Genomic DNA, 17,339 nt, shown 5'->3' with positions numbered 1-17,339 from the left:
ATTCTATTCTATTCTATTCTATTCTAATTTAAACATAAAACTCTCCCGGGTTTAAAAGCCAAATGGAACAAGAATCTCTGCTGGGGATTTTTTGTCAGCATGCAGGTAATCCTTTTGCCTGATGGGTGCTGACGCCTACAGCACTTACAGCTTTTACAAACCTCAAAAATAACTAAGAAACAACCAATCTTGCTAGTCTGTGTGGTTCAGGCCAGTCTGCTATATTACCAGTTAATGAAACAACAGCACCATCAAGTGGACAAAGAAATGCATGATTCTTCAGGTCTGCAGCATTTACAAATATCTCTTATAAACTTTATTAATCAATTTTGTATTTACAAATACATACATTATCTAACAATCTCTGATATGAAACATTGGTATTTACAAAATAGCTCTTGGAAAAAAGCTGATTCTGTACAGTATAACCTGATATAAGTTAGTTAATTACATTGTTGGGGTACTGTGCAGGAGGTTTGGTAACACCGGGATACTTTGAGTTCAAGTTCTAAAACTAAACTTGATTTTGATTACTACAAAGAGTCGGTTTCACCAACTTTTCACACAAAAGATTAGATTTAACTGTCACCTTGAAATTCAAAGATTTTTGACATAATCACAAATCATAATTTAAACAAAATTGTGCCAGAGGAAGCAAGTTGGAGATTGAAACCATAAACATATAAAGGAAAACATAACCGGCAGACAGACATGGTGCCATTTCATCTTCAAAACGGTTCACTAGCTGCTCTAACAGCTTCTTGAGCGTGTAAAGCCCTTCACATAACACAGATTAAAAATGTGATGTTCCAGTTCATCAAAAAGCAGCAGGACCCTCCTCACACAGCAGAGCTGCCGTCATGGCCCAGAATGTGGCTGATGTTGTGGGCGGGACGGTTGGGCTGCTTCCCCGAGTCAGTGGACGAGGTGTTTGAGAGAGACAGCAGGGGGGACATTGGCATTGCTGAGCCGTCTGTGGGCATACCTGTGGTAATGTCAGAGAGCAGCGAGGTGAGGCTGAAGTTGGATATGTGAGGGGTGATTCCAGATGAATGCGCAATGGGCATAGGGGGCATATCAGGGAGCAAGGGGAAGCTAGCCTGCCCAAAACCTACGGGCCTGGGCGGGGAGAGGATGGAGCCGAAGCGGTTGTTCAGTGGTGGAGCGCTGCCCTTATCGGCACTCGGGCTTGTAAACATTTGGTTGGGGAAGTATTGGAGGGTGACATCACTGGGGAGGCTGGGGTGAGCAGCAGGTGAGTAGGACGGGTAGAAAGAGGGTAAAGTGTTCTGGGGCTCTACAGGAAGGAGGGAGGGTGTACGGGAGGCGTTAGGCTGGCTGACTGGAGGGATAAAGGTGGAGTTTGCATTGATGGGAGGAGGATGATTCATCCCCCCCTCGGGGATGAAGGAAAAACCGAAGTTTTGTGTCAGGTGTTGCTCAGGAACAAGGTTGTTATCATTAGGGACCTGACCACTGTCTGCCATAAAGCGAACAATAGTGCTGCGCCGGGCCTCTCCTCCCGACTGAGGTCTGCTGAGCAGCACTCCTCCACCTGAAGGTAGAGGCAAGTGGCCCTCAGGCTCAAAGGGGTTACTCTGTCTCACTGCTCCTGATCGGGGCCGGTCTCCAGGTCTCAGCTTGGCAGGCTGAGTATCTCTGGCAATGGGGCGAGAATGTTGGCTGACAGCCGCAGGTGGTCTGGAGGGGGCGGAGGTGCGTCCTGCTTCTGAGCTGCTGTGTGGAGTTGGAGGGTGGGGGAGACCTGCGCGCACGCCGGGGCCTCCGTGCATATTACTGCTGACCTGAGAAATGTGGCCCTTGTTGCCCTCTCCAAGCCGCATGGCCGGGGCCTTCTGAGACTGAGGCACGCTGGGACTTGAAGTCTTGGCCTGAATGTCTCCTGAGGAGCTTCCAGGCACACAGCTGTAGTCCATGCTGACCGGGGGGCAGCACTGAACCGCTCGCTGGTGGTTGCTCTGCTCAGGCAAGTGGGGGGAGAGGAGACTCTGCATGAAACTCTGGTGACAACCTTCCTGCTCACGGGGCAGTGTGGGTGCAACCTGTACTCCCTGTGAGGCAGGATGAGTAGTATTGTAGCCCCCACGGGTCCTGCTGTCTGCTGCAGGGCCAACACACATCCTGAAGCCTCCCTGCTGCTGCCCCTGAGGGCCTCTCTGAGCAGGCGGCACTGACTTGGGTGCCATGTCACTCCCACGGGACACTTGAGCTTCAAAACCACTGAGCTGATGAGCTCCTCCCCCCATGCCCTTGAATGGAGGACACTCAGAGACCCTCTGGACATCAGCAGACCCTGGATGGTCGGAAGGAAGGCGATTCTGAGGGTTGTGTGCGACAGTGGCCTTTCCTCGTGATGTGTCCAGGTATCCTCGGAGGTCTGGCTGCTCCTGTGTGGCACCGCGGCCAGGCTGGAGGTGGAGACCCATGCGCTGCTGCTGCTGCTGCTGCTGTTGCTGTTGCTGTTCCCCGCTGGTTGAACTTTTACCAATGAGCGCTTCCGCAGAGTAGTTTGAAACACGGTGACGTTCCTGCCGGGATGGAGCACAAGACAGATCGGATGATCGGGACACGGGGTTGCTGGGAGGAGAGATGAGCTGCTGCTCCAGAGTCCTTGAGTTCATCATCCTCTGCATAGCATTGTGGTCCTGACCAGACTGGGAGAAACAAGAAAAGTGATCAGCTTTTTACAAATATTTTCCTTTGTTTTTACTAATTAATCAGCAGACACACTGTTTAAAAAACAGCTATAAGTTCTGATATCTTGTCAAAAGCAGCCATCCATTATCAGAAGTTCATCCCAAGTAAGTTTGTTACTTCTATTATTTCTTAAACCTGCATGGATGAAGAAAGATGAGGTCAAATAATGAAAAGTGGAAACAAAGTAAAAGTAATTTATTCTCTACTCATTACTACCTGGACATTTCTTCAACTGTATAAGCTTTGCCTTTGGTTGCAAGATTGCATTTTCACATCAACAACAGAAAAAGAAGCTAGGCAAGGATTTTCCAACTGGACATGACCGGTACATGTCCTGACAGGTGTTTTTTTTCCTACAATTTTGAAGATACATTCACATATAGGCTGCCACTTGAGTTTAAACTTACTAAAAGTTTTTTTTAAATCACACTCCATAAGGAGAGCAATACAGCAAGATAACATCCCTACACCTCCCATGTATCTATTTTTTTTCTCCAAAAATGTAGAAATCTCAAGCATCTCTGCAAGACATAAACATTAATGTCACTCAAAAAAATTCAGTGTCTTATCAGGGGTGTCTTTATTAAAAGAAAACGTTCATGTCCAGATGACTGCTCATTTTATTGCTGAATTGTAGCAATGAGTATAGTGTAGAAAACTGAGGATGTGGTTCACTTTAAAAATGCTAGGAGATGCATTTTGATTTGAAGTGCAGATGAAATGCAGTTTAAATCAATGCTAGCTGAAAAATACATGTCTTTAACTCTCCTTTTGATGCTAATCCAACTTTTTATAAAAATTATTGTCCATCACATTCACCAGTGTTTTATTCAAGACCACACTATCAGAGTCCAAGACTTGCCCTAGACCAGAGTGCACCGAGACAAAGACTTTTGGGGATCAAGACCAAGGCAAGACCAAGACAAGACCAAGACATTCAAAATGTGGTCTTGAGACAAGACCATTCTCGAGTACTGCAACACTAACATTCGCTATTTGTTTTCAACATAATGTCACAGTTCAGATGGCACTGGGTTGGATTTTTGCCTCCGATTCCATCTGAACTGTAAAATTTGTGACATGTCGATGCACTTGTGGGCATCCATTAAAAACAAGCAGTAACAGTGATGACAAGACAAGAAAAAGCAGTGACTTTCACAAAGGAGCTTCATTGTTTTTTTTTTGTTTTGTTTTGTTTTTTTACTTTTAATCAAATCAAAAACTAATTATGTAATATTTTGTCATTAAACTTTTCTTTAAAAACATGTTTGAATATTCTATATCTCATTATCTCAAACCCATTACCATTATTTTCTTGTCTTGTGATCTACATGTATTGTCACAACCAAGGATTCTCAACCTTTTCAGCCTGTGACCCCCAAAATAGTGATGCCAGAAGCCCCGGACCCTCACTATACGTGCAGGTGGTTGAAGCATATTTGAACACAGCCCTGCATGTTCAAGAATAGTCGTGTGCATTTTAGGGATTTTTCAAACATAACTTTGATTTCAGCATAAATCTCACCAAATTACCATGTTTTTTATTTTACATTTATCTAATTTTATGCACATCTTTAAAAAATGGGTAAAAAATACATTCTAAAATCAACTTTGTTTTTTGGAAGAGGGTTCTGACAACCACGCTGAGAACAACTGCTGTAAACTACCATGTGACACCGACCTTAAGGTGCTCCTGCTGGGCAAGGTGGCCACCATGGTGTGCCCTGGATCCTGCAGCCTGGGCCTCACAGCTCTTCTCCTGGTGTCTGAAGTGCTGCTGTTGGATCTGCTGCTGCAGGTGCTGCTGGTGTCTGGAGTGGGAGCTCTGCTGCTGTTGTAGCTGCTGCTGCTGTTGTTGGTGTTGTTGATGCTGTGTCTGCTGTGGGTGTGTCTGCTGCTGTTGGTGTTGCTGGCTGTGAGACTGTTGGTGCTGTGATGGCTGTTGATGCTGCTGTGATTGTTGGTGTTGCTGCTGTTGATGCTGTTGTGAGTGCTGCTGATGCTGTGTCTGTTGTTGCGTATGTGTGTGCTGTTGCTGCTGAACTCCAGACTTTTCCAGATGATGCTGCTTTTGGGGCAGACCAGCAGGCGAACCTGTTTGGCTTCCTCTGACGAGTCCACGCTTCTTCTGTGCATGCTGATTCTCCTGCTGCTGCTGCTGCTGCTGCTGCTGTAGCGCCCTCTGGTGTAGTGAGTGGCGCTGTGCGGGATCAGGCTGTGTGAGGTGGTGTTGCAAATGATACAGATGGTGTCTCTGTTGCTCTTGCTGCTGCTGTTTTATGTAAACATTTCCTCCCAGGTGCTGGCCAGACTGGGTTGCAGCATGCTGTGGATGACCCTGGGGCAGATGGAGCACACCTGGCTGGTTCTGCTCAGGAGGTGCTTGAGGAGGGCAGTGGCCATCTGTGGGCCGAACTACAGGACTCATGAAAGAGTTTGTGGAAAAGAGGGGGCCTCCACTTTCTGTATTGATTCTCGTCATGACAGCTGAGGATGTGGGGGGCAGTTGTCCTGTCATCATCTGGTTGTGGTCTGCTGCTTTAATATCCATGTGGCTAACAGCTTGTGCTGATGGAGGGCACTGCTTGGGTCGCTTTCCGGTGTTCAGCATCACCTCCTCCTGGGCCTGCCGCTTGGAGATGATCTTCACTTGTCGCTCACTTACACCGACTCCAGCCTGAGCCCTCATTAATGCAGTTTTCAAAGGGGTGTACTCATTCAGCTGAGCTGCACCTGAGCAGGGTGAGAGAGCGTTGTTTGAGGGCTGGGATATGTGGGACGAAGTCCCTGCAGGTGAGCCTTGTTGGCCACCCAGGCTTGGAGAACCAGGGTAGGGTTGTTGACTGGAGCTAGGACGGATCAGGTTGTTGACACTGAGGCTAGCCACAGTCCCGCTTTGAGTCTGGACCTGGGGGAGAGACTGGGACTGGGAGTATGAGATGTTCTGTTGATGTCTATTCCCACTGGGCCCATTGGCAGATACCTGTACAGCAGGCTTAACAGTTGCTGTATCTATGGGTTTAGTCACTTTTGCTTGCTGTCCAGTTGAGCCTCTTTCTTTACCACTAGACACTGGTGGGGTTTTGGGGGGCTCCCATGTGGCTGTGGAAGAGTTTGTTGAAGCTGTGTCTCCACTACGCCTGCCTGGACTCTCCTGTTCTAGCATTGCCAAGGCCAGCATCTCTGCCTGCTCTGATGTGAATGTAAATGTCCCAAAGGAGCTAGATGATGCACTGATACTGTGGCCCTGCGGAAGCATGGAGGCCACAGAGAAACCTCTGCCTCCTCCAGCGCCTGTGGACAAGGGAGAATCTGTCTGTCTGCTTGATGTCATGGTATGCTCCATGGTTTGATCGTCAAGGTTGGTGTACACCTGTTGAGACAGGGCAAAGTCCTTTCTAGAGGGAGTATCAGAAACTGCTGCTATTATGCCATCTTTCTCTGCTGCTTGGTTTTGTTTCTCTTTCTGAGGCTCCTTTTCTTTTCTAGGGGGCTGGGGTTGTTTGACTTCAGTGGGCTGACAGGAGGAAGGGTTGAGTGTGTCGGTCTGTTGCATGGGAGCTCTGCTGGTAGCAACCCTCTTTCTAAACTCTGAACTTGTTGAAGGGGCTGAAGCAGTACTATGGGAAGCAGAGAGTGTTGCTGCAGGTGATGAGAGAGCAACAGACATAGAGAGTGCATTCTGAGATTCAGATGTGTTACAGGGCAGAGGAGCTTGAGAATAACATGCTGTACTCTGTTGAGAGGCCTGATGTAAAGAAACCTGGGCAGTTGTTGTGACAGTGCACGCTGGTGTCGGACATGCAGTAGAAACAGAGGTGGAAGTAAGCTGAACCGCAGAATTGACCAATGTTCTGCTATGTCTGGAAACAGGTGCAGCAGGTGACTTTATTTCTATGGTTTCAGCTGCTGTGCTAGTAGCTGGCTGTTGAACCTCAGGTGCTAAGGGTTTGGCGTTAGTTGAGTCGTTACCAGAAACTACAGTTGATTTACTTTTAGAGGCCACAGCTGCACTAACTGGTGGCTTAACTGATGGGGTGTTAACAGTTGAGACTGCAGATGCCACAGCGCTAGCATTGGTCTGAGTTAAACTGACAGGATTTTTACCCTGTGGATTGGGTTGACTTGATAAATTAGACTCATTAGAAGAACTACACTCAACCACTATCTTAGTGTTTTGAATAGAGTTGGCAATACCTGTAGCTGCACTACAGTCTGTAATTGTGACAACTGTTGTAGAAGTCACAGGGCTTTCTGTGACTTTTACAGTTGTGGTCTGTAAAACTTGAGATGTAATTTGAACCGTCTGATTTTCCCCTGCAGTGGCCACTGGCTTAGCCAAAACAGCTACAGCTGGCTGTGCCTGACTGAGCTCTTTTATCTTGGCAGCTTTAGTCCTCTTTGCTGTTGCAGTCTTTGTGTTCAGATTGGGGCGAAGCCTCTTTCCTGAAGGCTTAGAGGCCTTAGCCCCCAGCCCCGATTTAACCGAGTTCAGACTCGGGATCTGAAGCTGTCGGGCTGGTAAAGTGAGTGTAGTTCCAGGTACAGATGCTGGAGGAGGCTGCTTCTGTGTGACAACTGATGATGGAGCTGTTTGAGGCAGTCCATTGTTCTGGGCTGAAATGGGAATGGGAAGGCCCTGAGAGATGCTCTGATTTAGACTGCTGAGCGCCCCTAGGCTGTTGAGAGCCACGTTAGTAGTTGGTTCCTCAGTGGTGGTGGGCTGGATCAGCTGAAGGGTACTCTGGCTACCCTGGGAGTTGGGTTTGTCAGAAGTCTTCATGGGCTGCAGCGCAAACACTTGACCGTTCACAGTGATAGTCTGTGGGGTCGGAGGAACCGGTGGCGAAGATGAGGCCACGGTGACCTGGAGGGGTTTGGTCGCTTGGGGCTGGACAGGACGGGGCAGGATGTGTACCAGCTGCTTCCCCCCAACAGTCTGCAAGGAAGCAGAGGATGCCGTACTGCTCGTTGTGGGTATTTGAGTTGACACACCAGGAAGTGCAGCAGGCACTATGCCAACCTGAGGATTCTGGGGGGCTGATGCAACCTGATTGGGCGCCTGGATAATTACAATATGCTGACAGGGTGTCTGATTAGGTAATTCCTCCCTTAAAACTGGCTGTGTTGGGCAAGCACCAGCCTGTTGCAGGATAACCACGCTTGGATTGTTGGTGCTCTGAGGTGCTGATACACCTGAGGTTGTCCCTGCTGTTGGGTTGACCTGCAGCACCTGCATGGTCTGAAGGAGGGGAAGCACTGTAGCCTGTGGCTGGGGCACCAGGGCTGGTTGAGGCTGAGGAATGAGTGCTGTGGGAGGATGAGGAACCAAGGACGCTGGTTGAAGTACAGCAGGCTGGGGTTGTGACACAACAGTAGGGTGGGCCACAACAGCTGGCTGGGGGAGAACAGCACACTGAGGTTGTGGAGCGAGGACAGGCTGAGGTAATGCATGGTTTAGGATTGCTGGCTGCAGCTGGGGTGGACTTTGAAAAGGCTGTGCTTGGATGTGAGCTGTTATGGGTGCTTGCTGTACAGGCACATGTGGCTGCATCTGTATTTGAATGGGCTGAACAGGAGGTTTGTTACCCAGTGGACACACAGTCACCTGCTGCACAGCCTGGCTGGTGTTGATGATCTCTGGGGTGGGGACATTCTGACAGACCGGCTGCACAGTGTTTCCTGCCATCTGCAGTGTTGTCCAAGTAGTCTGTGTGCTGCCTGCTGCCCCTGCTCTAAGAAGGGCTTGGCTGTTAGGGATTGTAGTGTAACTTATAGTCCTGATGGCAGTGTCTTGTGTGATCCTTGAGCCAACGTCTGAGGCTGTTGCTTTGGGTGGGGTTGTTGTGAGAGTGGAAATGGCTTGAGTGGGGAGCTGTGATGCTGAAGTAGCTGCTACAGTTAGAGTCTGGGCTGAAGCTGTGGTGGCAGCAGGGATTTGAAGGGTGATGTAAGACACAGAGGGTGGCAGAGAAGGTGCTGCAGCAGGGGTGTTGACAACGCACTGCTCTATCATCCTCAGGCCTGGCGTAGACTGAGTAGGGGTGGCAGTGGAGCCTGGAAGAAGTGCAGGTGTGGGAGAAGAGGTACTGACTTGAAGTACGGCTCCATTAACTCTCACATTGGTGCTGACCTCAGAGGGGGGCTGAAGAATTAATGTTTCAGGTTGCAGTTCCCCCGGGCTAGTCTCCTTCCCTGCTGGGCATGTCACATTGCCATTGGAATAGACGATGATGCCCTTTGGAAGCTGGTGAGTTGGGGTCACCTTAGCCACCTTGGTGCAGCGTTTTTTCCCCTTCCAGTGAATGGTGGGGTCTTCTAAAATGTTGATATCATGGGCTTTGAGTAGCTCAATGTAGTGAGCACTCTCCTTCCTCAGCTCCTCCAACTGACACCGGAGACGTCGGATCTCGTCCGCTGCACAGATACCAAGCACACGTAAAATCAGCCTGTTTTATTTCATAAGTGATTAATTTTTCCAAGTACAATCAAATGTTAGGCAAATCTATGACAAAATCACCTTGAACTTTATCTCCTCCTTCCAGAAGCATTGTATCATTTTGCTCTTTCAGTTCAGCAATGTAGCGATAAGCCTGGTCCAAGATCATGTTTTTACTCTGTAGAAAGGTGATAAAGATTGAACATTAAAAGGTGTCCTACAACAGTAAAATATTTGTAACAGCCACTTGCTTGACCAGAAGTTTTGGGTAAGCACTGATATCAGCTTGTTTTCATATGCCAATATTCAGATTTCAGAATATTGGAGGTCAGGGGAAGGCTTTCTATGCTCCCAAATGTGGTTGATGTGCCATCAGTAATATGCTGGGTCATATAATTTTTTCACTATGTCCTATATCAGAATCCATCCTACGATAGTGAATTGAATTTGTAGGCATGTTTAGGCGTGCACACACCCCTTGAATAAAGTTGTGGGCTGGTTGCCAGGACAGAGGGATTGAAATTTTATGTACCCGTTTGTGTATGTGACGTGTTCATAAATGATCTGGCAACTTTACATCATTAGACAAACTTGCACAACTTATGGATCAGTTTATATGAATTATTATTACAAGGCTGCAGGGCTGTGAAAATCAGAATAGCACCCCCTCTACCCTTCTTCCACCAAACTGGTTTGAGGGCTGTTTGGAGTCAAAGCTTACAAAGCACCAATTCTTTGGTTTTCCATAGCCAAAAAACTGGCTCTGGGCAATGTTGTGGAACCAAGTCCTTGCTGGACCAGAGGAATGAACCGGTTTAAGCTGGGGCCTGCATGCTTATGTCTGTGGGCAGTATTGGAATGTACAACAATACAATGATGTTTTTAAAGAGTTGTGCTTGGCTTCAGTGGGGACCGAAGAACTGTGTCGAAAATTGACATGAGAACAAAGTAAAAAGGGGTGTGAGGAGGTGACTAGCCATTTCTGCACATTATGATATGATCAATGCTGTGCTTGGAGACCAGCTGTCCTGTTAGAGAACAGAAACCTTAAACTCACATACAGCAATGTTGGAGACCATGGAGGATTGCAAACTTTCACATAGCATGGTCATTTTATTTCAGTGATATTTACAGTGAAATACTGACAAAGCTGACATAGCTCCAGCTTGTGGAAAAGCAAATGGTTCTTTGTCTGTTCTTAACCTGAACCAGCTCAAACTCTAGCCAAGCACCAGCACTGGAATTGGCTCGATGGAAAAAGGGTACTTGAGAAATGAAACAAGAAGGGGCTGGGAGGTCAACTTGAAATACAGGAGAAACCCAGGAAATCTGCAGGTATACTTGTCTCTTACCTGTTTAAGTGCTTGAGAACAGGGCAGAAGGTCACCAATGCGATTTATTCCAGCATTAATCTTCTCTTTCCTGTGTCTCTCAACTGTAAAAAGTAAAGCAAACTTTAATATCAAAATACATTTAGAGTGACCACAAGCTCCATACACTCACCAAAAATGCATCTTTGATCACTAAGCAGCAAAGACTAAACACAAGTTTGAGAGGAAATATTATTTCACCTGCATTGTGAGATTCTTTGTTTTTCTTCTTTCTGTAAAAACAAAATAAAACCCTTAATCATAACACAGCTCTGTTCAAACATACAGGTTCATCTAAAAAATGACTATCATTAAAGAGTTCATTTCTTCCTGTGATTTATTCAAGAGGTCAATCTTCCATATATTCTAGATTTATCATTACAAAGTAAAATTTTTCAAGTTTTTTTTGTTTAATCTTTCTTATAATGGTTTACAGCTCACAAAAATCAAAAATCCAGTGTCTCAAAATAGCACAACCCCCAAAAAAAAAAAAAGTATAATACAGAAATAAGAAATGTTGACCTTCTGGAAAAATTCTGCTCATGTATGCACTCAGTACTTCATTGGAGCTCTTTTTGCACAAATTACTGCATCTGTGCAAAATGGCATAGAGCCAATCAGTCTATGACACTGCTGGGGTGTTATGACGTCTAGGGTACTCTGATAGCTGCCTTCAGCTCGTCTGTATTGGTGAGTCTGAGTGTCCTGTCTTCCTCCTGACAAAACCACAGAGATTCTCTTCAGGCTTTAGGTCAGGCAAGTTGGCTGGCCAATCAATCACAGTAGGTCACCATGGTCAGATAACCAGTTTGTGGTAGTCTTGGCTTCACTGTGGGCAGGTGCCGAGTCCTGCACCTAATTTAGAATATATGGAAGTTTCACCTCTTGAATGTATGAAATTACAAGAAAAATCGAACTTTTACATGATATTCACATTTTCTGAGAAGCACCTGTAAGTAACCTGGTACCCTGGCTTACTTAAAACGACAATATGGGGTTGGTTTAATTTTAAAAAATAATCACTGCTTACTTGGGTTTCCGACCAGGTGTCTGGGTTTCAGTCATCTCTGGCATCCTGTACTAACAGATGCCTGTTTGATAAGGTACCAGTCAACACATTTAACAGCTTGACCTTACATGCCTCCAGTGCACGTCCTACAATGAAAACAAAGCATTAAGACATTCAGTATACAACTATATACCGCTAGAGAGACATTCGGGCGCATAAACCCAGCAGAGTTATTGATATTTACTGACTGCATGTTTAACTATAGAGGCCAGGTATCCGAAAGACCTCGTTAATTAACATTAAGCCCCTAAACAACTACTATATGCTAACAAGCTGGTTTAGACTAAACAAGCTGCCCTGATAACCTGACTGAATTTCCTTCATATAACGTCATAATAACAGCCCTTGCATTGTTAAAGATAATAATTGCTAGTTCACATTTACGTATATAGTCATACATGTTAAGGGCACTGTCTCGTCTTCTCACTAAAATGATAACAGTGACCTGTGCAATTAATTATTCGGCTAGCTTTCTGTTAGTTAGCCAGCAAGCTAGCAGCTAGCTAAGCTTTCCGTTGTGACCCCATTATCAAGCCAAAAAATGGCGAAATTCACCGCGTCCCAGTCAGACTTCAGCTGAAAATAGAGAGCGGTTTCCACTGACCTTCAGTCTTGGCATTTTGGAGACTGTATGTCCCTCCGGAAACTTTGAAATTAGAGGCAAACTGTGAGCTAACAGGACATTCAACTCAACTCATCTCTCACAACAATCTAACGCTACCTAACATGACGCAGTGATAGGCGGGCTCTACGAGAGCTGACAGCCAATAGCGCTGCAGAAATGGACGTTTTCAGCCAATCACGCTGCCCACCAGGGCATCTAGGGACGGGTTGACAAGGAATGCATCTACACATTGGTCGTTTACATCTTCCCATGCAGTTAATATATTTAATTAAATAAAATCTAATTAACATGTCTCTCTTTTAAGCCCATAAGTACATTCCAGAAAATAACAGTAAAAAACACATTTACTGCAAATAGTAATTCCTTTATTTAGACGTTAAAAAGTCTTACAATATAGAGCTCCAGAAAAGATAAAATTCTTCAAAGAAAGGAAAAACATGCTTATACTACAGTGGAGAGGACACAACTCTCCTCGCATGCAGAGGGGTCAGAGCTCCCTTGGGGGTCAAACACTTCCAGTAGACCATACCAAAATTCCCAAACAATCTGCAGAGCATTTAACCCAATGAAGGTGTTGGTAACAACAGGAATTGACCGAGACGGGACGTTTGAGCTTACGATTTCTGCTATGTGGCTACATAAGGTGCCATGGGTGTTAAAGGTGAGATGTCTCGAAACACTTGCATGCATTCAGAGACACATCCTTACACACCTTTATCATACATGTTAAATAATGCAAAAATCTAATCCTGAACAGCCAATCTGTTGTTATTCAAACATTCCCCAGAAAACATTGAGTGCCCTTTGCAGAAACATTCAATAAAATTTAGCTTCTCATTTCTTAAGACTTTCACTCATAAACCCTGGAGAGCCTCTGAACCATTTGCCATCTTGATGTGAAATTTTAAGATAACAATCGGAGGGAAATTAAATTAACCAGCTGGAAAATAAAGTTATACAGAAACTATAAGTGGTGACCAAGTCTTCCCTCCTGCCTCAAAACCATTTAGCCTCCTCTACACCTGTACCGAGGTACATATATCCTTTACTTATCTGATAGTGACATGTCAACAAGCTGGTATGACAGATTTCCCGTAAATCCCAGGTTCAGATGGCGAGGGATCAGAGGTATAACTCTTCCATGAACAACTCAAAGCATCACTCCAAGCTGACCAGCCAGGACTTCATGTCGGTGATGGTCTTTCAAACACTTTTACAGCTTCAAAACTGTTTCCTTTTACTCAACAGTATAGATGCGCCCCCGTTAATAACCTCTTAAAACAACTCAAACACAAACAGTATGATTTGCAAACACCACACCCTCCCCCTCCACCAAGTCTAGAACTGTCAGAAGTTGGCAATTCTGTAAACAGGAGCATTTTTGACTGAGCTTTTAGTCATTTTCAATTGTCTGTATTTCTGCGAAAATGGGAGCAATAAAATATGTAAAAACCAAATATCAAAGGGTACCCCCTTGCAAAATAAATGCAGCATTTTTTGTACTTTTAATTTGTTTTATGTCTTTTTAGCGTCCTTTGAAGGAAGTGTTGAATGTGTTGACCCTGGGGCTTTTGTCACAGTTCTGTTTCTGTGGAGGCGGGCACATCAGTGCTCTTCTCAAACGCTGTGCCCCTACTCTGCCTTCTGAAGCTCTCCAGTGGGAGGTGCGCAAGGGCTGCGAAGACTCTTCTGCAAAACGTGGGCATCTGCTGGCTCTATCCTCTTGTAGTAATTCTTTTTTGTCTCGATGATCTCAAAGCCAAACTTCTGGTAAAAGTGAATGGCTGACTCATTGCTGATCTGCACATGACTGTCGGGAGGGAAGAAAAGGAATTTTATCAGTGGCAGAACAGTGAAAAAAAATATACAAGGAACAATGTAATAATTTAGGTTTAAGCTTGCACTGAAAGAACTTGTCAGATTGTCTCAGTAAAATTACAACAGATAAAGCAGCTTAAGTTGATTCCATTAAAAAGAAACTCATATGTCAACAGACTCACAGGTAAATGTTATCAAAAGTGCCGTCCTTCTCACAGATGTTTAGCACATGATTCAGCATCTTTGTACCTGTAGAAAAAGAAAAATCCAAAGTTAAAATGCACAAAACCGATGAGTGTACTGCTGCTTCTCCAAAAGAGGCTGAGCACCTACCAATTCCAAGTCTACGGTAGGGTGCTAGACAGCCAAGTGTCATGATATACAGTCTCTTCTGATTCTGAGAGTGGTCCACTCTGCAGCACACGGCACCCACTGCAATGTCGTTGAAGTATGCTGCATGACAAACAAGAGGTTAGTGGCTAACATCTCAAAAACAGGAATTCTAAGTGCAAGCCCAAGACTCGTGAAAACTTGAACGCAGAGTACAGGCTGACGTAACATAAATATATAATGTAGTTGTAAATATTTTCATTAGTTTTATTGATCTATTATTTAAATGTTATCTAGGGGTATGCTCTTGAGTGATGGGTCTTACCAAGCTTTGCGAGCTCTCCAACTTCCAGTACATCTTTGTAAAACTTGTCGTTGTAGCTGACAGGGAAGATGACCTGGTTGAGGCGCTTCAGCTGCTTAATGTTGTGGGGCGTAACATCCCCCAGCTCGATCCGGCTACTGGAACAAGAGCAAAACGGTCAAATAGCTGAGAAGGGTACACTGTGTCAGTCAGAATAGATTGGTTTAATTGCAGTACATAGATTTACAGCAGAATCTCAGTATACAGCTTCAAAGAAGTTTCAGTTTATGCTTTGCATTATTTAGAGTTGTCACAATATGAGGAGACATAGATATACATATACATATGAAACATAGATAGGATACTAGTGATAATAAAATTATATCAATTCCAGTTTTGATATCCTATCAACAAAAACAGAAGTCTCAGGAACCCAATATAAGCTAATTTTAGGGTTGATTTAAAAAGAAATCATAGCCAGGCTGCTGCACACTGTGCACACTGCACAAAAATACTGCAAGTTTCTGTTTGCCTGCAATGGCTGATGTATCTAAGCATTACAAGCTTCAATAATCTTAGCTTTAACCTTATAGTAACCTGAAAAATTTGGTCCAGAACAGTATGAAAAAAAAAAAAAAAAAAAAAAATCACATCTAAGGGTACTGTCATCCTCTGCTTTAAGAATGACAGACACTCTATTTATTTATAAATCGTGAATCTGAAAAAAACTGCTTGACAAATAAATCAACCTGAAAAAAAGTTACAACAAAAAAAATCTTTCCATTTCAGCTAAGGGTGACAACATTTCTTTTGTTTTGATATGTTATCTTAATGATCATTAGAAATTAAAAGTACCAAAACTTAAAATAAAAAACAGATTTTTAGTCATTTGTCCACAAGCTGATTAGGGAAACGGGCAGTACTGTCTAAACTGCATGGCAACTTTTTTGTGACTTAGTATTTCCAACAGATTTGTGTAATGTAGACAGTGTGCTTGATTTTTTTCTTACTTTTATAATTGTTATTAAGAAAAAATAATTCATTGTCGGACTCCTGTGAATTGTATTTTTGGTGTTATGCATCAACAAAGGTATCTGATATCAAATCATTGTTACTTGGACTGTACTGAATAAAAAAAACAGGTACCAACTCCTTAAATCGAAACAGTACAAATGAATACAGATGTTTTGAATCAGTGTCACTGACTCACGGATGTCACGGAGCTCAATGTCAGATGTTTTTTTCTAGCGCAATGGATTATTCGCAGGTCTTTCCAAAAACATTTATTTATTAACTATGGGAACCGGATGTTACACCTGCTAAAGCCAGATGTCAGCTTAAATTTACTGCGATATAGGAGACAACACAACCAAAATAACAGCTGTTGCTCACGTGTGTTGCTCATCAGGATATACAGTACCGGCGTCAGCTCACAGTACAAACAGGAACATCGAAGAAATCCTATCCGATCAATACAATGCTTTGCTGAGCTTAAGTTATGATCACCCGGTTGTAATTTCATCAGTAAGACTTAAGCCAAAAAGTGTTACATCGTCGAGCATCGCTACTAGTGTTACTTAGACATGTCAAGTTACACTGAAGACGCTGCTGCAAACTCTGATGTTGGCTTTGGCGTTAAAACAGCAACTGGCACAAACTGTCCAACTTTACGTCACTATGCCACCTACTCACCTGGAAACATTATAAACCGACTAGACTCACATTCAACCGCTTAAAAACAGTTTGGCCCCTTTGGCGTGAACGGACAAAATGTTTGACATCCAGTACCTACCTTTTTAGCTTAGCTAAAGTAGGTTTACTGACTCAGCTTCACACTAGCAGCTAGCCACTTAGCTTTGCTCACTTGCGACCCAAACGAACCGACAAGCCGCTTAAGCCAATGAGGATAACCGTGACAAACTTTCGCTGAATGTACAGTCGGTTAGGTTGTTTTATTCTACACACCGTAAATAAAAGTAGCTTAGCTAGCTAGCTAGCCTCGCCGTCTCCTCCCCGCCTCCTCTTATAGAAAAAAAAACAGAAATGAAAAACTTTACTCGTGCTAAGCTACTTATTCAAGGCTCAAAAGCTTAGACTCACCCTTTCATTGTAAACAGTAAATATCCCTTATTTTCGATGAGGCTGAACTTTTGGGTTGTTCAGAGTAAAAAATGTGATTTTTGACAGAGTTTGGGCTGGGGATGCCTCCCGTTTTACCCTCCACATGTAGCTAGTAGCAGTGGTTGCCGTTAGCTTAGCCGCCGTACTCCTTCCACGACTGTGTAGAGACTGTCAACCCTGACCCCCGCATGCGCACAAACACGGCTGCGTATGGAATGAGGATTAATTATGCCCTGAGGCAGGTCTGCCAGGATATCTCAACCGTACCATGTAATATCGTCTTAACGATTCACGGACGTTGTTCTGCAGAATACATAAAATGGTTATAGATTTTTTTTTTTCTAATTAGCCTACATAATCCAGAGTGCATGTCGGGGGTAAGGAAGTGGGGTACAGCCATTAGGAATGAATGGGAATGGGGAAAGTTAGTACTTTAAAGGTCTAAATGGGCCTCTATGCCGCAATCATCACCAGGAAATTTCTATGTACATTGAGAATGATCCTTACACTTCACAAAAAAAGTGTTTTTCCCCACAGTCTAACCA

General features: G+C 44.5%; 2 protein-coding genes across 3 annotated transcripts; both read right to left on the bottom strand.

Moving 5' to 3' along the window:
* Positions 1 to 298: 298 nt before the first annotated feature.
* Positions 299 to 12,336, bottom strand: LOC121527165 (basic helix-loop-helix domain-containing protein USF3). The gene is made up of 7 exons (XM_041813954.1): positions 12,201 to 12,336; positions 11,558 to 11,682; positions 10,729 to 10,760; positions 10,510 to 10,592; positions 9,239 to 9,335; positions 4,400 to 9,135; positions 299 to 2,675 (listed from the first exon to the last, which is right to left on the bottom strand). The coding sequence occupies exons 2-7, from the start codon at positions 11,599 to 11,601 to the stop codon at positions 840 to 842; spliced, it is 6,828 nt and encodes a 2,275-aa protein (XP_041669888.1). The 5' UTR covers positions 11,602 to 11,682; positions 12,201 to 12,336; the 3' UTR covers positions 299 to 839.
* Positions 12,337 to 12,569: 233 nt separating this feature from the next.
* On the bottom strand, positions 12,570 to 16,973 carry naa50 (N-alpha-acetyltransferase 50, NatE catalytic subunit). Of its 2 annotated transcripts, none has more exons than XM_041813621.1 (5): positions 16,774 to 16,973; positions 14,695 to 14,828; positions 14,373 to 14,492; positions 14,222 to 14,288; positions 12,570 to 14,031 (listed from the first exon to the last, which is right to left on the bottom strand). In XM_041813621.1, exons 1-5 carry the CDS (start codon positions 16,779 to 16,781, stop codon positions 13,854 to 13,856), a joined length of 507 nt encoding a protein of 168 aa, XP_041669555.1. In that variant the 5' UTR covers positions 16,782 to 16,973; the 3' UTR covers positions 12,570 to 13,853. The 2 variants fall into 2 exon arrangements, with proteins under 2 accessions (XP_041669555.1, XP_041669554.1); XM_041813620.1 differs by having other exon boundaries at positions 14,695 to 14,831; positions 16,774 to 16,972.
* Between the last annotated feature and the right edge of the window lie 366 nt (positions 16,974 to 17,339).

Source organism: Cheilinus undulatus, linkage group 19 (assembly GCF_018320785.1).
Source record: "Cheilinus undulatus linkage group 19, ASM1832078v1, whole genome shotgun sequence".
Classification (NCBI taxonomy): Eukaryota; Metazoa; Chordata; class Actinopteri; order Labriformes; family Labridae; genus Cheilinus; species Cheilinus undulatus.
The sequence above is the reverse complement of the archived record's forward strand: the minus strand, read 5'-3'. Positions and strand labels throughout refer to the sequence as shown.